At 38.8% G+C, this 22,369-nt stretch overlaps 1 protein-coding gene across 14 annotated transcripts in view; it reads left to right on the top strand.

Annotated features, from left to right (window-relative positions):
• LMO7 (LIM domain 7) overlaps positions 1-22,369 on the top strand; it is a 132,439-nt gene that overhangs the window by 73,792 nt on the left and 36,278 nt on the right. For 10 of the 14 annotated variants that reach the window (XM_058831125.1, XM_058831133.1, XM_058831120.1 and 7 more), the window contains 9 exons: positions 13,037-13,067; positions 13,462-13,575; positions 14,066-14,264; positions 15,397-15,649; positions 16,101-16,400; positions 16,759-17,046; positions 17,317-17,517; positions 17,982-18,698; positions 20,216-20,245. In XM_058831125.1, coding sequence (XP_058687108.1) covers positions 13,037-13,067; positions 13,462-13,575; positions 14,066-14,264; positions 15,397-15,649; positions 16,101-16,400; positions 16,759-17,046; positions 17,317-17,517; positions 17,982-18,698; positions 20,216-20,245 — 2,133 coding nt within the window. Of the gene's footprint in view, positions 1-11,393; positions 11,636-13,036; positions 13,068-13,461; positions 13,576-14,065; positions 14,265-15,396; positions 15,650-16,100; positions 16,401-16,758; positions 17,047-17,316; positions 17,518-17,981; positions 18,699-20,215; positions 20,246-22,369 lie in introns of those variants that run through there. The other 4 variants (XM_058831168.1, XM_058831195.1, XM_058831204.1 and 1 more) reach the window with 4 other exon arrangements.

Raw genomic sequence — 22,369 nt, 5'->3', positions numbered from 1 at the left:
GTCTAACTTTATGCAGTAAGAAAGTGGTAGCCTATTACAAAATACTTCTAGTGTTGTATGGTCAACAGTTTGCTGTCTGGCAAACAAACCTGATGATAATGCTCAAGCTTATCATCCATGTGTGCTATCTGCGGGTCAAAGGGTGAAGGTATGTTCATCCTGCTCCTTTGTCCTGTACTTTCGAGTGGTTACCTTGCTGTCAAGGAATTGCTGGGTTTTGCTGCGATTTGGCAACCTATTCCTAAGCCATCAGCAGAGATTGATGTATCCTCTCCTCATTGGAGGATACTACTGGGTATCCCTCCACCACACTGAGTTAATTTCTTCTTGTAGCTCTGTTAGCCTGGAGGTGAAAAGAAGGAGGGGACATCTTGGTAATTATTCTGAGTCTCACAGTTGCAAGGTACACCTTGGTGATGAGACTGCTGAGATGACTTTTTGTGTGATTCTTCTGCAATTGTAATTTGTTTCAGGTAGAATTAAGTATAATCTAGAGGAGAAACATCCCATTAATTTTATTGAACTGCCTTTTAATTTTTCATCCTGTCTAGGTTGTCAGTCCTAATTGCAGGGTGATGGCAAAGTCTTGGCTTTTCACTGAATTGTAAAACTATGAATATAGTAACAGCAGTGTTGCTGTTGTTGATTTCTGGGTAAAATAGGGCCAGACACTTGAGATCAAAACGGATACTTCCACAGACAATTCCAAGGTAACAGGTCTGGATGTAGCAGTTGCTAATTCAGCATGCATACTGTCCCATGGGAAGCTGCAGTTTGTAGTAAACTGATGCTATTGACATACTTTTCAGTTTAACCATTAGTCTGATAATCTTTCCAACGATTAAATGCAATAATGATTGTGCTTCACAGAGGTTTTGAGACACCTTTACTTGAGAATTCCTAGATGAGAGTCTTAAGGTTTTTGTTAATCTTCCCTTGGTGAAAAAAAGTGCCTGTTTTTTGTGTAGAAATTATGAGGGCTGTTGGACAAAGAATAACCCCGTCAAGAGCCTGAGGCTTGCTTTTGTGTTATTTTGGCTCTATGGTTTGATTGACTTCTGGGAAGGATAGCTTACAACCACCATGTGTGCTTTAAGGAGCCCACTTCTCCAGTTCTTCATCTGGCTGGGCAGTTGGTGAAATTCTGCAGATGGCTAACTGTAATTTCCAAGACTTGATGCATGTAGTATCTTCTTTCTCGTGAGAAGGAAGATTCCTAATTTAGCATTTACTCATGCACTCGTTAAAGATGTTGGGAGTATTGCCATGGCCTCACTTGGAGCAGAATCTGATCATTTTGTTCCACTCCTTCCCTACCAGCAGACTTAGTTGTAATAGCTTTTTGGAGCATTTTGGTGATGTCTTAATTGGTGTATTAAGCCTTTTTTTCCCTCAGTCATCAGTTTTGTGATACAAATTACATACTTCATGAGTACTGGTGAAAGAGCAGTGTGAGATCATCTATAGTTCCCTGGCTAGGATTGTTTTCCCATATCATTATTTTTCTGCAAGTTTTTATTCTCAGACTCCACTAATTTTACAACAGAAACTCCTATGTGACTAATAGCACATTTGGTTTCAGTTGTTGGGATGGTCAGAATGAATGTAAACACTCCAGCTTCAGAGCTGTATGGTCAGACTAGCTTAACTCTTCTCCTCCCCCCACCCCCTTTTTTTTTTTGCCTCCCACACAAGTTTTCTAACATTCTGGCAAAGCAAGTATTTGGACTTTTACCCATTCTCTCACTTTACAGTAAAGAAGCATTCATTTTTCCAACATTAAAAACTTGGCCAGAAAACCTGGCCCCAAAAACTTTAATGTTTTGAGCAAATGTTTAAAAATACCCTGACTTGGCTGCTCCAAGTAGCCTCAAAGCACTATTTTCTTTTGGGGTGGAAAAATTGTTTTTCACCCAATGAAAGTGAATTGGAAAAGGTAATATTTATCCAGTATTATTGATTTTATAACAAATGTTATAGAAATAAATCTGAAGCCATAGGAAACCTGAATCAGAGTAGCTAAATCCTTAAGGAGCTCCCTTAATTGTGGATGTTTCAAGAGCTAAGGATGTGAGACTTGCAGAAAATGTGGAAAATAATATATAACTGTATTAGATCTTGTCAGTTCCCTAAAAGAAAAGGTCATCTTTTTCCTTAAGTGTACTACACTTGGTGAATTCTACTTGATTTTTGTTTCTTGTTTTTGGTTTAAATTTGGGTTCACTCCATGTCTTCTGGGAGAGCTAGTTCAAGGGAATACATCCTCTTTCAGTATTTTTTTCTGTTAACCTTGCATAGATTAAGATCTGATTTTGCATTAATTGAGGAGCTCTTTCCTGGATCTAAATATGTTTTCACAAATGCAGGCAGATCAAGAAAACATGGGAAATAATAAAATTCAGTTGTTTCTGCATATTTCATTCCTTTTGGATGTATTTGATCGTCTTAAGTTAATAGAGAATGGACTCTAATAGACTTTAATAGAGAGAAGTCAGATTCAGTCTGTATTTCATACTCTAGTGCTTGCTGTGTGTGGTGAGTGATGATGTTGTGCTCTGTGTTGCTAGGGTAACACAAAGAAACATAGAGAAAATACGGCAAAATTCCAGAAGGGAAGCATTATAATTTTTTTTCAGTGCTTCTTATTTGTTTGTGAAATATTTTGCCAGAATATTACTGAGAAAACCCAGTAGTTTTTTAAAGCTTTTAGTCCAGGTGTAGGGACTAAACTAAATGATTCAGTGATGTAGTAGTCATTTACTTCTACTTAAGGACAAATGCAGTGTCACTTTATCTTGTTCCCAAAATCTTTATCAGGGACTAAGCTGCTCTTACCTTGTACCTCCATTTTTTCATCTTTGCTCTGTATCTCTATCAATAAATTTTTTCAATGTCCCAGCTCTATGACTCTTTCCCAAAAGCTGTGCTTTTAGCAGTTCCCCTTTGAACTGCAGAACTAAAAAACATTTGTTTTTTAATGATATAATAAAGGTTTAGAATGAAAAGGTCTGGCATATACACTGCCCCTATTCTCTGTCCTCCTGTGCAACAGTTTGGACAGCACTGCATTGGAATTTCTCTAGAGGAAAAAACGAGCCATCGGAAATCTGTGAAGTGACTCTCAGGTGCTCTAAATTCCATGTGTCCCCAAAATGCAGGGGGTCTGCCTCTTCTCCAGAAGATATAACTATCCCTCCAACATATACGTGGCATTTATGGGTCTTGGCTTTCCTGAGGAGATGATGACTGGAGTGAATCCTGGATTACTTTTATGGGCCAAGAATAGGGCATCTGTAGCTTCTGCTGGTAACTCTGAGTCACCTCAGTGCTGAATTGTTTTCTGGGTATGTGTTATAACAGCAGCAGCCAAGCAGATGCCTATTTGGACTGGTGAAACTGGATGTAAGCACAAGTGTGAATACAGCAATACCCAGTACAAGTTACTGACAGTCATCTCCTTTTCTTTATCAGAGGATATCTTCATTGCCAAATATGTGATATAAACTATGCAGCATAGACTTGAGTTCTGAGGCTTTTCTCTTTTTTTGCATACCCTGAGGAGTTGAGTAAACCTTGCTTTTGAGTTTTATAAGCTGTGGTATACTGTTTTGCTTATACACAGGGCACTTCTGCATCATTACCCATTTGCTTGACACAAGGATAACAAAGGATTACATTTACTGAATCTTTTCCTGGGCATGGATCACGGGAGGAGATTGATTGGAGGAGGTTGTTGGGGTGGTTTTTCCCTCTTTCCTGTATACAGAGGTTATAAAAATATCTCTCTCTGAGCAAGAAATGTTGTATAAGCTGCCAAATCCTAGCTCTTCCTGAGGGACCACCTCTGAATGTTTTATCCAAATTGAACAATTGTGTTAATCCTGGGGGTTGAGTGTAAGAGAGTGCACATAAGCAGTTGCTAGGAGTAGCTGGTGGATGGAAAATTTTTTACCCGAATTTACCTTGCAGTGACTTGTTTACCCATACCTGGAGTTGGTACAGACTTGTCTCATCAAAGCTTGGTGGGAATTAGTATGGTCAGTATTGAGGGCTATTCTAAAAAATTACCTCTGGTAACTGTGTGAGGAAAGTGGGGATGTTGAAACATTCCAGTTAGGTGTGAGAGTTGAGAGTAAAAAGGACAATGCTTTTGGAAAGACTTAATAATGTCAAAAAAACATCAGGCAGCAGAGAAAATGAGTTTCAGTCATGTTTTGAAAAAAAATGCTGTGAGTTGGCATGGTTGCTGCAGCTTAGCTGAAGCAGATATATATTTATACATATAATATAAATAATTATACATATTATATAAATATATACTTTAGACTTTTTTTTTAATAATGCTCTTGAACTATTTTTGAGCAAGCTAGCAGCTGTACATTTTTGTGGTTTTGAATATATTTCTAAAAATTTACACGATTGCTCTTAATTGCCTATTTTGATACTTATTTTTCAGAGGCTCCCCAGATATACAAGTATTTGTTTTGGAAAGATTGTTAGCAAAACTTTATATTCCCCATCTTGACTTCTCTTCAAATTAATCTACAAAATTTATACAATATGGTCTAGATTTGTGTGGGGGAATGAAGGTCAAGAATCTCTAAAACTAAATGCAAGAGAAATTAATGTAGATAATGATCCTGATGATCAACAGGATGAGCTCAAGTATGCTGATTCTTAAGGTACAAGGAAGGAAAAAGGTAGAAGCCGGGGAACATTTAATGTAATCCTTTTGCAAAGGTCAACTGAAATATGTACAGGTTTTTAAAAAAGAAAAAAGGCAGCAGGAAGATAAAAGGAGAGATTTAGCAAAATCATATGTTCCAAATTCTAAATAACAAAACTTAGGAAGATATAAAAACCTATAGTGTATGTAAGTACTTGATATTATAGCTATCTATCAATTTATCTAAAATAGGGTGTGCATTAAAGTTACTTTTTATTCTTGAGAAGGAATTAATTTCGCCTTTGAAATTAAGAAGCCTGCTTGAGTGTGAACAAAGTAATTTGAGAATTCCTTACACTGTGAGCTGAGTCAATTGCACAACTTCTAATACTTTGTGCATAGAGTCCCTCTTTTCTTATAAAAGTCAATGTATGTTCTCATGTTTCTTAGCCAAAGTGTATGGTATGTGACCACTAGATTTCAGAAATAAAATACCTGCTGAGTTTTTTTTTTGTGGGTGGCAGTCTAGATCTGGAATTGAAAGTACCCAATACAGATTGGGAAAGCGCTCTAGTTTTGTCCTGGAAAAACCAAGCAAACAAAACAGTACAAGAGATACACAGTTTAATTGCCTGAAATTAGTGAAGCTGATGAATTTTTAGAGAGGGTTAGGAATGGAGTAAGAAAAAGTCACAATAAAGGACCAATCAACAAATCTACATTAATTATTATAAATCTTAGAGCAGTTTATTTTGGAAAGGACCTCTGATCACCCAGTCCAGCTTTAATTTTCTTTAATAGAGCTTAATATTTGAGCAGGAAGATGCATCATCCTATCAGCCTCCTTTTTGCCACGTCAACAACTTGCAGTTAGTGCTCCCAACAACTTGCAGTTAGTGCTCCATACCACTTGCCCTGCTCAGCCCTCAGACAAGAGCCAAGGAGTGCTGAGGTTATCGTTTAGGCTCTTCTGCTTGCTCCTCTGGGGAATTTATTTTTATTTTTTATTTGATGGGTGTGCCTTCTTCCCTGCAGGATGCTAGTTTTCTTTTTGGGAGAACCTCTAGATTAGACTGGAATATGAGGAAGTTGGCAGAGATGGACCACCCAGGGAGGGGTCGGAAAAGAGCATGAGGAAATGGATAATGTTATCATCTGGTGACTTGCCGGGGTTGATGCACTTTTCTAGAAGTGCCTGTTTTTGTTTTGATAAGGGATTTCAGAATGGTGTGGAGGCATAATGGGTGAGATCAGCAAGGAAGCACCATGCTCAAGAGGCAGTGTGAGAAGGCAGGCACAGAAGCCATGGGTAGTGATGTGTTCCCACAGAGGGTGTTGGCTGGCTCTATTCCCTCTCTGCCTTTCCCTTCTTAAGCATTTCTCCTCCACCCCTCAGCATCAGTAGGTGGGGGCACAGGGTGAGAAGGGCTGCTCATTCATCAGGGCACACGGTGCTCCTTGCTGTCAGCCTGGGGTTCCAGAGGGCACGGAGGGATGCTTCCTGCTGTCATTTTATACCTGGCTCTGTGTGCTGTTTTGGTGTGAGTGGCATTGGGTCCAGTGGACATGTTGCTATGGAAAATGTATGTGCTTTAGAAAGGTGTGTTTCCAAAAGCTGTTCTCTAACTCTGCAACCGTAGCCCAGCTGGTTTATTTCCAGCATTCTCAGCAGTGAACTGTGGCTCTTGGGGTTGAATATCAGTTTGCTAAGAATCCAAGTGCTGGAGGAATGTCCTCATGTTTCTGTGCCCATGCAGCAACCACATCTTCCACTGGAGCCTTTCTATTCTCAGCAGCACGTGGGAATTCAGTGAAATCCGATAACAGCAATATTAATAGCAGCTGAGTAGGTGGCCAAAGAGGTTGAAATTTAGCATGAGCCCGCTGTAGTTGGACAGGCAGCGTTCATCTCCTGTGCAGCAATACCCGGCGGGGGTGCAGGAGTCCTTCAAATCCTCCATCTTCCTCAGAATCGTAAGTGAAGCTGGTCGGTGTAGGGCTAGAGTGCCTGGAGCTCGGCAAGGAGCTGGGGAGTGGGCTTTTCTGCCCATGTCAGCCGATCTGCTCCAGCTCCTGGGCCAGGGTATGGCTCTTCCAGGCCCTTCAAAGGGCATCTTGGAGGTGTGACTGCTGCCTTGATGCACAGAAACTCAAAGGGAGAGCACCAGTACTTCTTTTTAAACAGCAATCTGTTCAAGTCTTGTGTTTGTGAGATCTGTCGTTCAGAGGAAGGCACAGAAGACAGGGCTGGCAGCTGTTGGGGTTTCTGAAGTATTCGTCACCAAGGGATGGGTTTGGCACTGGGCAGGGTGCATTTGTCACTGGCACATTCCTTTCTATCAGTGGGAGTGTCTGTTCGTTCTTTCTCCCCGTAAATGGGTTCGGATTTGTCTTATCTCTTTGGACAGGACCACATATATTCTTGGCAGCTAACCCTCATTTTGGGGGAGGAGGAATCTCTGTTCAAACTTGCTTCTTTGTTTGTTGGTTTTGGTTTTTTTAAATTGTCAATTGATAGCTACATTTGAATATGTTTCTATATGAGAAACAGACCCTTCTCTGAATGGAATGCTTTAAAATAATATTCCAGAATTTTGCTCAGACTTCTGGTATCTTGGATGTGGTCTTGAGCTTCACATTGTTCTTCCTGGAAAATAATAAAGTGAAGTGTTAAAGTAGATTTGACATCATGAGTTGCTAGTTCCTGGAATTTAATACATATTGGGATGTGGGTAAACAAAACCATATAATGTGTCAGAAAAATAAAATCCAAACTATTGAGTTTATTATTTAAAGGTTTTGAAATAAGTAAAAAAAATAAAAATCCAGCTTCTTAAAATACACTGCTTTTTTGTATGGAGGCACTGGAGAGGTGTTTGTACATGTCAGTGGATATATTTTATAATTATTAAAGTCTAGTTCATGATTTCTTAAAAGTACTGTGGCCTGCTAGTTCCTCTAAGGTTTGATTGTCTACATTTATTTATTTATTTATTAATTTTAAAGGCCCCAAAATGCATTAAAATAATCCCAGCAAGCTTTCCTCACCCCTTAAAAATGAGAAGCACAGAGCACCTGTGTCTCGGGGTCATCTCATGGGGGTTCTCACAGTAGTGGTGTCTGGAGCAGAGTCCTCCTCCACCAAGCCCCATGCTCACTCCTCTGCAGCGACACAGTGTCTCTGCCACAGTGCTGGTGCAATTGCTTGTATGAGCATAATCTCAAACAGACCAGCAAGCTAATTTGGGGGATGAAAATATATATTAAGATAAACCCACAGAAAGAAAGAAAAAAGAAAGAAACAAGTGTAGTCCTCTGGCAGTGAGGAACCACAGTGTGATTCAGGGTTGTGTTGGCATAACCATGGGGGCAGCAAACAGGAGTGGCTGGAAGAGAGAAGGGGGACCAGGAAATCCTTAAGCTAGAGCTGCTGCCAAAACCTTTGTATTGTCAGGCTAGGGCCTTGGTGACTAATTCTGCTGTTTAACCTTGAGCAAACAGTGGTGCTGAGAATAAATTCCTTGAGCTGTGGCTCAGCATGCTGATCTGCCATGTCACTTTGCTTTATTCTTGTAGAGTGGTCTTTGTTAGAGAAACATGTGTCAGTCCGTGCTGTCTGGAAGTGATGTTTGTCAATATGTGTTGTGTTCAAATGTACCAGAGGTATTTCATCTCCTGTCCCATTTGCCTTTCTTCTGTTTGCTCAAGGATTGACGTAGATGAGATGATTTACACAGAAGGTATTATTTCTCCACAGGTGGTTGTTTCACATCTTTTTTCATCAGTGTTCAACTCAGATTTATGTGGTCGTGCTTCACAATTACTAATATAATATCCCCACGTGTTGTTATCTCATGGCCTTTAGACTTCCATGGGGTGATTGGGAGTTCTTTTCCTGGGTAGCTAATCTTGAAATTGTACATAAATTTTATTAACATCACCGCCAACAATTAAGGTTCACACTTTGTAAATTAGGATTTTACTTTTACAGTTTTTAGACCTCTTTGTTAGCTGGAATTTGGTATTGAGGTTAGGATAGGTAGATTGGTGTTGGTTTTCTTTTAAGCTTCAGAATGAATGCTTAAATGCTGAGACTGTGACAGAACCAGATGAATTTATAATAAAATTTTTCAAGCAAGATCTTGATTGTTCTACTTAGCAGCTTTCTTTGCTTAGTTCAGACATCTTTAACAAAGTTATATTGTTAATGAAAGCAGATACAAAAAACCCGTGGGAAGACATAGAAGTTAATGTTTAAAAATACACAAAGTGATTTAATAAGTAGTGTTGCATTGTCATGTGGGAAGGAACTGAATTCTTTCAGCAGATTAATTTTAAGATGCAACCTTTGCTGTGCCCTCCAAAGCAAAGCAGCAGCCCACCTAAAACTTTCAGTGTAAAGGTATTCACCTATTCAAACCAGAAATTGTGTTACACCAGTATTTATAAAGAATATGATTAGCATCAACTGGGATCTATGACAACTTTGAATGAAAACAGGAAAAAGCAGACTTCTTTCACAGTAACCAAATATAGTATTGGCATTTATTTGCATTGATGAAGATACTTTAGCAAGTGAGCTACTCCATCAGTTCCTAAGTTAGCTGTTGTATGAGAAATTTCTCTAAAAGCAGTCACGTGCATATTTCAGTGCTATAGACTTATGTTTAAAATAAGGCTGTAAGTGTCCAATGTTCTTTAAAAAGCTTAAAGGCTGCATTGCTGAAGTTCTTGTACTCCACCTTCTAAATGGCTTATTCAAATACAGCGTGAAAAACTGAGTGTTGGAGCCCTGTGTGTTTAGAGCCAGGATTGCAAAAGGGAGTTGAAGGTGAGAGCAGGAGCTTAGGAGCAGGAGCTGTTAGGGTAACAGTTTGTCAGAAGAGTTGTAGGGTCATGCCTCCTCTTCCAGCAGCAAAGAATTTTCTATGTTTGAGGTTGGTGCCTCTATCTTGTCCCCTCCTATGAACTACAGTTGTTCCAAGTTATAGTCAAGACCCCAGATGAATAATTTGCATAGATTTCACAGCAGTTGCATTTTTGTAGCGCTTCATCAAGAACTTCTGTGTAGTAGAATTGTTCCATTTTGTGCTTTCTTTTACTACAATTGAGTTAAAAGCCTTGTCTTTTTTCTATTTAGATACTTACAGGAAAAATTAATTGCTCCTAAAAGCTCTTCAGTTTGTATCACACTTCTAACCAATAGGTATCCACTCAATAGATATTTTAAATGGAGCGTCCTGGAGGGGAATTGGGCAATGGCATGTGCAACTAAACACAGATGAGCTTGTACAGGTTGTACATATAAAAGGCTTTAAAGGCTCTTATTTCACACAGAGAATGTTAGCAAGCAGATCCAAACTACATCTTTTGCAAGTTGCATGCCTCAGAGAAGATGTAGCTGTGAGATTCGTAGGTCAAAAATTATTTTTAAGACTTTCCAGTAGGGTAGGTAAATATTGCTTCTTTAGTCAGGATTCTTTTGACCAAATAAAATTATATACCTATTATTTAACAGATTTTAGAACAGTACATTCATCATTCAGAGCCATCCTTTTCCTTGGTTAAGTACCAAATAATTAATACATGCATATAAAAATGAGGAACACTGTACTAAATCAACAGGGTTTCTCTTGGCTTTTTTCTTGTCCTCCTCTGCTCAGACTGTATCTACCATGACAAGTTGTTGAAATGGTTTAGAAACCAATAGATGCAGTTCAGAGAAGGAAGTAGTAATGCAAGTGAAGAAACTTTACGAATGAAGAGGAAACAACGTGTCTGTTTACTTCTGTTGTTAGCAGAAGAAACAGGAATGAAGCAGGGTTGGTCATTCAAGTCTGTGAAATATCTCCCTGCCTGCATTTTTGGTCTCAAGCTGACTTGTTTACCTGAATGTCCTTAGTTTTGCGTTGGTTTTACTCCAAGTACACAGGTCTAGTGTATTTGTGGTTATTTCAGTAAGGAAATTTTATTGAAATATAAAGACAACTATTGCTATTGCTCCTGTTGCAGAACAGTTGACTGAAATCCCAGAGGTCTCAAGGAAAGCAGAAGTGGACATCATTGTGTTCAGTCTTCAAGCTCTGGTGTACATGAAGGCTGACAGCCTTTTGGATACATGCTCCTGCCAGCTAAGGGCAAAGTTTTCCACTCCTTACTGGGCTGCTGAAGTTTGGGAGCAAACTTTAAGGCATCCTTTGCAAGGATGCTCTGCTTTTATAGTTGCAAACAAAAGCAGAAAATCTGCTAACAAAAGGCGTTGAGAGTAACGAATGCTAAACTTTAAAATGCTCTCCACTGGGTATAAGAAGTGTGATGTTGATGTAAGAGTAGTTTTCCATTCTCTGTTTGGGAAATCAACCCCATCTCTAATAGCACCTTAGGTCACAGCTATGGCGTGCCCTGCCACATGGACACTGGCAAAAAAAATTAGCCTACTGGAAAAAAGGGGGATTTTTTTTTTCTTCAGAAATAGTCTCGAGTGAATAACAAATAGCAGTGGGTTTTGGAAGGGATTAAAAACAAACAAAAAAGTGTAAGTATTTCACATTAAAGGAGGAGGGTTTTCCTTATCTGTGGGAAAGAGGTCACTGGCTATAAAGCCAGAAGCATCTCTGGCATGAGATACTACAGAAGCTGCAGGCAAGGACTGTGCAGGTCAGACCCATCTCAGGACTTTATGTCCCTGATAGCCTGATTTCATCATCGTCTGGGGATGGCAAGGCAATTACAGCCACTGAGTGGGAGAGGGTGCTCTCAAAATGGGAAGAAAGAGGAGGAGGGAAGGGACGGTCTGTGTCCCTGATGCTTGTCACGTCCCATTGACTATTCCATTTCCATGAAGAGTGGCGCTTAGGCTGACCAGGCCCTGTCCTCATTACACTAATTCGTAACTGTTCCCTGAATGGTTTATTCTCCTTTTTTTCCTGTAATCTTTGACTACTGTGTTCCTAGACAAACAGAAACAGGGTAAGTACCTTGATACATTTTTGGTCTGGCATATTAGGGAGTTCTGAATATGTTTTTCTGCTGTTGTATGTGTAGTCTCTAATTTTCTGTTTGAACCCCTTAACTGTGCTGTGTGTGAAGTTTGCAGCTGAATGAGCTCCAAATAAATGTCTGGGGCAGGTGGAGAGTTGTTTTGGTGTATTTAAGCCATTTGCTCTTCCGTAACTGCTGGTGCTGCAGGCAGCAATGTTGTTCAACCACTGTCTGCAGTCCAGCCCTGAATATTTACACCTGGGGACTAGGAGGCTTTTGTTCGAGAAGTTTCTTCTTCTTGCTCTTAAAATGAGCAGGAGGAGAACAGAACCTTTATGAGTGTCTGTTGGTATATTTCCAAGGTGTGCTGCAGACTGGGTGTATATATATAAAAGTTTCCTATTGTTAGTGATTGCATATGTATTTAATAATTTTGGAAAACATGTATTTGTATAAAAAAATCCAAACCCAACCTGTCAGCCCTACATCATCTCTCTCCAGATGTCCCAGTTTGTTTCTTATTTTTTGGTCTGAAAAGTTTACTCTTGGCTAAAGTGTTCTCTGTTGTTGTCTAAGGCAAATACTTTATAAAACAATACAATCAGGGAAAAAAAACTACACTTGTATCTCCTTTCATATGGAATTGAAAATCTGTGGTTATTCAGGCTGGAAAAGAGAAAGCTCAAGGGAGACCTTGTATCAGCCTTCCAGCAGCTAAAGTGAGCCTACAAGAAATCTTGAGAGGGGCTTTTTACAGGGACATATAGGGAGAGGACCAAGGGGGAATGACTGAGCTGAGAAGGTCAGTTTAGATTGGCTGTTGGGAAGAAATTCTCTACTCTGATGGTAGGGAGGCACTGGCATGGATTGTCCAGACAAACAGTGGCTACCCCGTCACTGTAAAGGTTCCAAAGCCAGGCTGGATGGAGCTCTGAGCAACCTGGTCTAGTGGAAGGTGTCCCTGCCCATGGCACAGGGGTTGGAAGTAGATGATCTTTAAGGGCCCTTCCAACCCAAACCATTCTGTGATCTCCCTGGCTATAGAGGCTATATTTCCCAAAGTCAATAGCTTGTTTTCTGCTTCTATTTTGTTGGTAACTGAATGAGAGCTAATTAAAAATGCCTAGAGCCTTTCAGTGTACCTTGCAAAACTGAAACTATAACAGATTGTCTAGCTTCTCACTTTACATGTAACAATTGAAATAGTAGAGTTATGACTGTATTTAAAGTGAAATGCTTCTTATTTCTTTTGGAGCAGTCATAGTTGCATATTTTATAGTGACTGGTAATTGGTCTTGAAACTTTTTACACCTTGAATAATAATTGAATTTTAAGTCAGCAATTTTAAAACATTTTCTTTTCTTTTTCTCATTCTCTGCCCTGCTTCAGACCAGAGGAAACCAACAGAAGAGTGAAAAATGTAAGACAGTTGCACATTAATTGTGATTAATTATTTTTAAATGCTTCTGTTTATGGTACCATCATATTTACCTTGTTCTTCTGCTGTTGATTTATTAATCTGATGCAAATTAATACCATTTTACAATGATATCTATGTGGAGCTTACTTTCCCAAATCATTGTAATAATTGAAAACAGTACTTACATCTGCTTACTTGAGATATGGGATGCATCATGATACTCATTAATTGGTTTTGGTGGCAATCTTAGCTAATACCGTATGCAAGATTTTGCAGTTCATTATGGAAACATCTCTAACAGCATGCTGAGATTCTTTTACACTGGCACATGGCATGAGAGGAATGTAATTAAGTTTGTATTCGTGTTGTTTTTTTTTTTTCTGATTGTTTTTAGGTTTTGATTACATTATACTGGCTTGGGAGAAAAGCTCAAAGTGACCCTGATTATAATGGTCCATACCTCAATCTTAAAGCATTTGAGAAGTTATTAGGGCAAGCATTGACCAAGGTAAGGAATCCAAAAAATGAAGCTAAACGAAGAGCCTGAAGTTTATAGTTTGTTATACAGCAGCAATTCTAAACAGTCTCTTGGGGGGTTTAATTTCCTTCTTAGATTGGAGAACATAGTAATTTGTTTTATTTGTTTTGCTTGCTATCAAGTTCCATATGAAAGGAATGATTTTTAGCTTACATTGGTTCTTCTGCTACCCGTATGAATTTCAGAATTCATCCGCTCTAATTGACGTGGTAGATTGTGAAGAGCCCTATCTCAATCCTCTTTGGCTGAGATGAAACAGATCTAAGATATTTAAAATATTTTAAAGAAATTTAAGAAAATTTAAATATCAAGCCTCCTGTTCAAGCTGTTGTATATGTTGTTGTGTATGTATTTTAGGGTTTGCCGTAGTCTTTGCTGAAGTTTTTGAATTCAAAATGCTCATGAGTAACATTTCCACCTTAAATTATTGAAAAAGACCTTTCAAAACTTACTCTTGTAGGCACTTGAAGAGTCCAGCCAACCGTGCAGAAGTGGGAGAGATAGTGGGTACGGTGACATTTGGTACGTTGACCGAGGAGAGCCCTTTTCATCTTCAGCCACTCATAAAAGAGACGATTCCTTTGATAGCTTAGACTCTCTTGGTTCAAGATCCTGCACAAGCTTTTCATCAGATATAACCTTGAAAGGTGGCAGTGAAGGTATGTTTTCCTCTCTAAAATCTTTTATTGACATGTAGCTTATGAGTGTGGGAGAAGACAATGTATGGACCTGATACTTGGATATCCAGTACTTAAATCAGCTTGAAAGTCAAATCTAGTTTTGTAACTCCTGCAGTTGCATTTTGCTTAAGCAAATATTGACCTCTAACTGTTGGTAGGAAAAAAGCACTGCTCACACAGATCTTCTTAGGAAGAAGGATTGCTGAAACTCTTGCCCTCATTGACAGATTTAGGGGGTGTGTGTGGCCAGGGTATATTCCCATAGTTCTGTAAGGGAAATTGCTAGGAATTAGATCTGGATGGGATCACCTAAAATTGTCCAGTTGCAAAAGTTTCTTGCCATGTTCTTAGTGTGGCTCTGTCAAACCACTATGTCTTTACTTCATTTGTGAATATTCAATAAGGTTTTCCCCTGCAGGTTAAATACTGAACAATATTTGTTACTTTTAGTAGTTTGTCATGAAAATAAAGGTAACAGGATTGGAACCCTAAAGCAGCACTCTAGCCTGTGTTTCTTTGCTGGTTTTAAAGTTCAATACCAACTTGTAGTCCAAAGTCAAAAAAATTGTGAGGTTTTGGATTTTTTTTCATGTGAACAACAAAATCATTGAGCAGAGGCTCCATGGAGCATTGCTGATCTATGCAAGGCAACATTTAGCCATGTTACATATGTGATGTACCCTGGGCTTCTACTGGATGTTCATCTGGTGAGATGAGCACATTGCTATATTATTTGCTGTTAACTTGTCTTTGTTAGTAAATTTGTCTTGCAGTTACTATTTAATTAAAAAATTTCTGTGCAGTTTTTTGTCTTCAGTCTGGAGGCCAGCAGTTTGTTTCCTGCAGGGAGCAGTGATAATGAAAGAATGGAACAAATGCAGGAGGATAATGCAAACCAAACTGAGTTTAATGGATCTTATCATAGCTTTGCCACAGACTTCTAAAAATACCTCTCTCACTGTTCTGTCAGTAGCTCAGCAAATTTGCAGCTGAAACATCTCAAATACAGAGATAAAGTGATTTTAGAAGACTTTGATCTAAGTTTTAGCTACAAGCACATGTCTAGAGAATGATGTTTGTATCTTCCCTTTCTTCTACTTTCTTTTCTAAGGTTGCGACAGTGACACAGACTCGGAACTGCCTTCCAAAATGCATGACTCCCACAAGGATGACAGGTCTTACCGTAGGATTTCTGTGATTGAACCAAAACCTACCACTGACTTCAACCGTTTCTTACCCAACAAAAACAAGCAGACAGCATACGTGCCAGCACCTTTAAGGAAGAAGAGGTCAGAGAAGAATGAGGACAACAGGAGGAGCTGGGCAAGTCCTGTTTTCACTGAGTCAGATGGAACATTTTCAAGGTACTGGCATGTGGTCTTAGTAAAGTGGGCTTTGATTTAGAATTTTTAAAATAAGTTACTTCTTTATTAGTTAAAGAAAAGCTGTTCTTGCTCCAATAAAAAGTCAAGTATTTGTTTTTCCATGTTTTATTGAAGGGGGACGTTTTGGTGTGGTTGTGTGGTTTGGTTTTGGTTTTTTGCTTTTTTTTTTTTTGGATGTTTGAGTAATGTTTTGAAGCTGGCCAGACTCCAAATGTATTTAAATGGTCTTAAATGCAAGTTCATGAGAGATAGACCTATGGTTTTAGTTGCTTGTTAAAGCTTCCAAAATATAGTGATGAATTTCAGTTGTCCGGCTTCTTGATGCATTCAGATCAGTGGGCATTCAGAGAGTAATGGGCAGTTCTTGAGTTTCACCATTACCTTCGTGACTTCACTGTCTTCATTCTATTCCTCTTTCGGTCAACCTCAGTGGACGTGACACGAATCCTGTAGCTTCATGCCAAAATAGCAGAGCAGAGTGTGGGCTCACAAATCCAGCTTCCCTCCAGATCATCTATGAGTATGACAGTGGCTCTGATTCAGAAGATGAAAGAAGGCTGCCTGACATTGTTTTGGATGACTTAGCAAATCGTAGATTTCTAGTCAAAAAGAGCCCTGTAAGCTCTGCTGCACCTGGACATCGTTTCATGTTGCGCAATGACTCTCCTAAATCTTGCTCGCAAGAAAGTTATCCAGCTGGTCCACTAGCTGCAATGCTTGAACCACTGAGGTCAGAGATACTAATCCAAGATCCAGTAACTATTGCCTTACCTAAATAGCAGCCCAAAAATAACTCCATAAAGTTAGTCTTCTAATCGGCATTTTAACACAGCTTATAATTTGATATGCTTTTTCTGTCAAATTTTGTATTTTTGTCAGAGGAGATAGGATGCTATATAACCGTTTAACTTCTTTTAATTTTTTTTTTATTTAATGTATCTTATTTTTTCTGGTGCTGCAGTGATGAAATTGAGAACTAATATGCTTCATTCACAAGGCTGAGCTCCTGAGCCAAAAAGCATGTCTTTTTGCATTCCTTATGTCAAGTTGCTCCTAAAATATCTTAACCGATTGGATATTTTGAACAGTAACCAGAGGAGGCAGAGGCAATTGGATACTAAAGAGGAAAACAAACCAAGAGTTAAAAATCCTTCAAAATTATCTGGGTATTTTGATGAGGACGAGGAAGAAGTAGGCATCCCAAACATTGAAAAAGATGATCTCTATTTTCGCAAGCTAAGTTCTTCAGCACCAAATACAGTTGTTGCTTTTGACAAATTTCTTCCTAAGTTTTGGACTCCAGAGGAAGAATTGCTATGGAAAAAAATCAAGAAATCCTCTTTCAAACCCTGGTATAAAGAGATTCAAGGGTTCAGGTGCGTTTTCATGCATGCCTGTTTCTCTCCTGTGTGCAAAGCCTAAATAAAGTGTAGTTCTGTGACTTTTAATTTTTTAATTTACATTTCCAGTGTAGCAGCAGGATGTGTTTTATTCCTTTTTCTTTTTTTCTGAAAACAACTGAAATATTCTTTTGCACTTGAAAAATACTATTGCACTGTTGCCACTGTGCATTTTACTCAGTGAGTAGACTTCATGTTTTGTTTTTTTTTCTTTCTCCTCTGCTCATTCTTTGTGCTGCTGCACAGTAGAAAGAGATCAGATTCTGAGGATGAGGAATTTGCTTACAAACAAGGCTGTACCATTGTTGCTAATCAAACAAGACCAAGTTTTGACTGGAACAGTAGCTGCAGAAGGGATCAGAATTATAAGCCAACTGCTGAATATTTGGGAAGCTCATTGTCACAGATTGCAGAAGGAAAAATCTTGGAGTCTTCTGATCAGCCCAGGTTGATACTGCTGCATGAGCTGTTCTTTTGATGCATCAAAAAGAAATGGCTGGATATGCAACAGCTAAATGAAATGAAACCACTTCCAGTGATGTGCTTTTCTGGTTATTACCGTTTTGCTGGTTTGTTGGGTTTGGGTTTTTTTTCTCTTTTAATGTAGCCATAAGTTGCTGGCCTTCTGAAACGTGTAAATGTGAAAGTGTAACATGCTGCATAGGATTACTGGCTTTGTGTGTGAGCATGTAAGTGTGATGTTTCTGAGCAGGTTAGGATGCCAGGATACCTTTGCCTTGGTTGGCGTGTGCTGCGCTACTGTCAGTGGTGGTGAATGCCAAGTGGTGTCGTCATTCTTATTGGGATACTGCAAGTCTAAACCAAATGTATATTGCAATACGTTGTGATCTGCTTGTCTCTTGCTAGTTAATGATATTTTTACTTCCCTCCTTTTGTTTTATATGCTTCAGTCAGTTTTCGTTACTTCAGGCCCTGCAAAAATACACTGACTACATGTCTTCTGAAATGGAGACCAGAATTGATCCTACTTCTGGCCCTAGGCTCATAAAATGTAGAAAGAATGTTTCCTTTATACCAGGAGGCAAGCAAGGAGATGAGGAAAATGGATATCTATATCCAGATTTGGAAAATGATGATTTGTTCGTTCGGAAAACTGGGGCTTTCCATGTGAATCAAGTTGTTCTTCAAGACCCCCGGTATTTAAAGAAATTCTCTGAGCAGGAGCCTCCTCTAGAGGGTGAGATAATTCTGCAGCCCAGAGAGGGCCAAACTGTGATTCCAGATTTGGAAAAGGATGACATGATTTTTCGTAAAGTCCTCTCTCAAAAAAAAGAGGTGCCTTTATCAGGTGCTCCCGACAAGTATCACCCAGCACTGTTTCCTGATCCATGGAGTCTCCCGGAAGAGATACGGTCCAAATTTCTGTGTTTACTTGAAAAAAACACCATACCAGAGGAAAGGAAGAGCAATGGCAGAGTGCTGTCACCATCTTTACACCATAAGAAGGACGATATGCTGACCCGCAAGATTGAATCTTGGAAAGTGGGAAGCAATGTCCAGCCTGTAAATTTCATCCCAGGTCCATGCAGTGAAGAAGACTGGAAGAAGTGGGAAGCAATCAGGGAGGCCAGCAAAGTTAGACACAAGAAACGGCAGATGGTGGAGAGGTCAGGTTGTGTCCTGCACAGATAGAGTGCCCTTGAACCCTTCCCATTCAGAAAAGCATCATCCTGTGCTGAACCATTCATAGAGTGCCAATCTGCTGTTTGTTCGTGTCGTCCTTGAACAAGCTTTTTATTTGCTTTGAGTAGAAGCTCATGAATGCAATACCATATTTTCAACAAAAAAATTATAAACTTTTCTAGTTTTAGGCTGCCACTTTGGAGGAAATGGGTTATCATTCCCTCAGGCTGCATTAATTTCTTTCCATGGTTGAACAGTGATTATTCAAAAGACTATGGAGGCTAGAAATATTTTCTTTTATTCTACAAGATAATAAGTAGCAACATTTCTGAAACACGTGAATGCTTTAAAGACAAATTCTGGAAACGGGCATTCTGATATTCTTGCTTGCACCTAAGTTTAAAAATGCTTGTAAACTCTCCTGCCACAGGTCTTAGATGATTACATGAAGTGAAAAACAAAAAAAGTGTTTTGCCTGCCCAAAGTCATGGTGCATGCAAATTGTGCATCTATTTAATATTAAAGTCCACCATGGCATATTTTATTCTGCTAGTACTATCCCTCTATTTCATACAATCTCAATTCATTCTTTCCTCTGTTTCTTTCCCGGTATCCTCAAAATTTCTGTTGTCTGACTAAATACTGTTTCATAAGTACTTCCTATCTCTCCTTTGAATTTTGTATTTACTGGGGGAGAGTGGGGTTCAAAATGTTTACTTAGCTCTGAAAATACGGCATTGCAAGTTGCAGATCTCCCAGCTGTGCATCATTACTTTGTGACTAAGACACTTCTGTGTTCCAGTTGGCATTTTGATGTTGCTGCATTTAATTTTTAAGCTTAATACTGTTAACAAAGTTTGAGCTTCACTGAGAAATATTTCTGAAGTGCTTGGAAAATATCGCATGTTTTAAAAATTCATTAAGTAGAATTAAATAGCTATAGTAAAAAATACTCATATTCAAGAACACTAAAAATCCTCTTGAATTGCCCTGGATTAGTTGTGTTCAAGGATTAATGCACTTAACTTCTATGTAGGGTCTTTTATTCTGGTACACATCAAGTATTACTTTCAGTTAGTATCAGAAATGGTTGAAGTAGCAAGAAAACAACCTCTGTCAACCACACTTTTTGTTGGGACTCAAGCTGGCATTAATTTTAATTTCTTGAAATGAGTCTCTTTTGAGCATCATGCTGTTCAGCACCACTTGAATAAGTGGTGCAGAAATAATACAAGGCTCTATTTGTGCAGCATTGCTAAATGAAAAGTGTTGGAAACTTGCAGGCAGCCTTGTTCTGACAGTCCTGCCCAACTTTGCCCATCATGCAAGTCCTGGTGTGTTTTTTGACTGGTGTCCAATTCCTGATGTGCTATTCCATTCTGGCTGGTTCCCAAGCTTTCAGTTTCCCCATCACTTAGAGTGCTGGTCTACTAATGGTGTTAATTTTGTTATCAATATCAAGACACTGAATCTTTTCTTTTTTTGGTTTCTGATTTCTCAGACTGTTTCAAAAGCTTTCTGATGAGCAAGGGTAAGTTTTATAAAAGCTTGAAAAATTGTAATGCTATTTATTTGGCCTCCTTTCATCTTTATGCATGCACAGTAGCTAAAAACTCATGCTGAAAACTTGTGCATGATGCTTTGTTATTCTGTTCTTTGCAATTTACATAACGAATGTAAGAGATAAAAGCTGTGTATATGGCAAAAGTTCTCTCTGCTGTCTCATGTATTCAAGTTATGGTTATCAGGCACTTTGAAAATCAGCTCTAATGTTTTATTCCTGCTGAAGTGAAAAATTTGGGGTTTTTTATTTAAATTAGGCTTTAAAACATTCAGAAAGGGTAAAGGGATACTAACAAATATTTTATTTTGAAGGCTGTACAGCTAGAATCTGAAAATTTACAGCAGTGGTATTTATCAAGGGATTGGTGAATGGTCTGGGGTTATTTTATATCTTCCAGGTTATAAATGCTCAGTGATAAATGTATATATTTGTGTCACAGGAACCTAGATGTTGTTTATGATGAACTGTGACTCAAAGACAAATAATTTTTTCCACTTGTTATGTGATGGCATGTTAAGCATTTGGGAATGCATGTTGTTCTAATGATTTTTTTTTTTTTTTAATTTTTAAATTTATTCATTTATTTGCTTTTCTGTTTCTACCCTGAACCTGGCAAATGACTTAACACTTACACAAGTGCAAAATATTTCAGCAGAACTTAGGTGTTAGGACAGGGAGACTCAGAAGACTCAAGTCATTAGTTAGGTTTTTCAGTTTAGGACTGAAATGAAAACTGAGATCTAGTTCCATGGTATGAATATACCTCTACTTAGGGTATATTTTCTTTAGGTCAAGATTCTCCTGTTCTGTTGCAGGCAGATATAGTAACTCCAGAGAAAGAAATGGAAACTATAAGTTATGTAAGTTTTTTTGAACTCATCTGGATCAAATTTGATACACCCTTATGTAGTATTTGGTTACCCCAAAACACTTCTACGTGTGACATAACTCTAAGCATAAAAAATGAGGAAAAGAGCTGTACAAGAAAAGAGTTTCTGCAATAGCAGCCAGGTGATTTTTGCTGAATTTGGCACTCTTGTCATTCAGAAAATAGATAAGCAAACAGATACAATGAGTTAATGCCCAAGCCTTTATTTCTAGAGGCCAGAGGCCAGTCTTATGTTACCAGTGAAAGTGAGTTCAGCCTCTTGGGAGGAAGTGAAAGTCTGGTTTGTTAGTTCAGAGATCTCTTGGAATGCAACAGATTAGAGCAAGGCTCTGTGCTGAATCTGTTTAGGTTTTTATCTGATTTTCCATCATATCAGAGAAGTGCCACATTTTCAAGTCCTATTAGAATTTAGTTACATCACTCTATAACCCATACTTTGGATAAATGAAAACAAAGGTATTTTTGAATCCTAAGAAACAAAAAATACCCCCAAGCCCCAGAAACCTAGCTTTCCCTTTGTGTTATACCATTGAACCTTATGACAAATATTTTGCTTACTCTCTCAGAGGCTTGTGGTCAGATCTCCTCAGGAAGGTTGTCTTATATCTAAACTAAATGTCCTGTTATGTTTATCACTGTAGTGTGGAAGAATAAAGGAAAAATAGCATGTGGTGGGGAAGAGCATGAAAGGTGAGCTTTGAGGAATTTAGGTTAAAGGGAGCTAGCAAGTAGGAGTTCCTGGGGAAACTGTAACCATGTTGAAGAAGTTAGCAGGAAGATGGCTGTGTTCACCATCCCAGTTTGAACGGAGAACATCTCAGAGGCTTGGGGATGACCAGCATAGGCTAGTGGGGCCTGTGACATCCATGAACTGAGCATTTAGCAGTGAGTGACTCTTAATCTTTTGGAAATGGGCATCAACAACTGATTTCGATTTTATGATTAGCCTAAGTAAGGAAAGAACAGGCAATGATACTGAAGCTGTTAGAGGAGAGAAGTCAAAGGATGGGAATTTGGATTTGGGGATAAGGGATGCCTTTTGGGACAAAGAAAGAAACAAGATCAATATAAAGAGAATAACAAGTTGGAACAGAAGTAGCAGCATTCTATGAGGAGCTCAATGTGAATGATCAGTGTGGAGATGTACAGAGCTGCTTATTCTCTTAACCTGATTTTATTTGCTCGAATACCCAACTAATGAC

The sequence above is a fragment of the Poecile atricapillus genome, chromosome 1 (genome assembly GCF_030490865.1).
Source record: "Poecile atricapillus isolate bPoeAtr1 chromosome 1, bPoeAtr1.hap1, whole genome shotgun sequence".
NCBI lineage: Eukaryota > Metazoa > Chordata > Aves > Passeriformes > Paridae > Poecile > Poecile atricapillus.
This window is presented reverse-complemented; position numbering and strand designations above follow the sequence as displayed.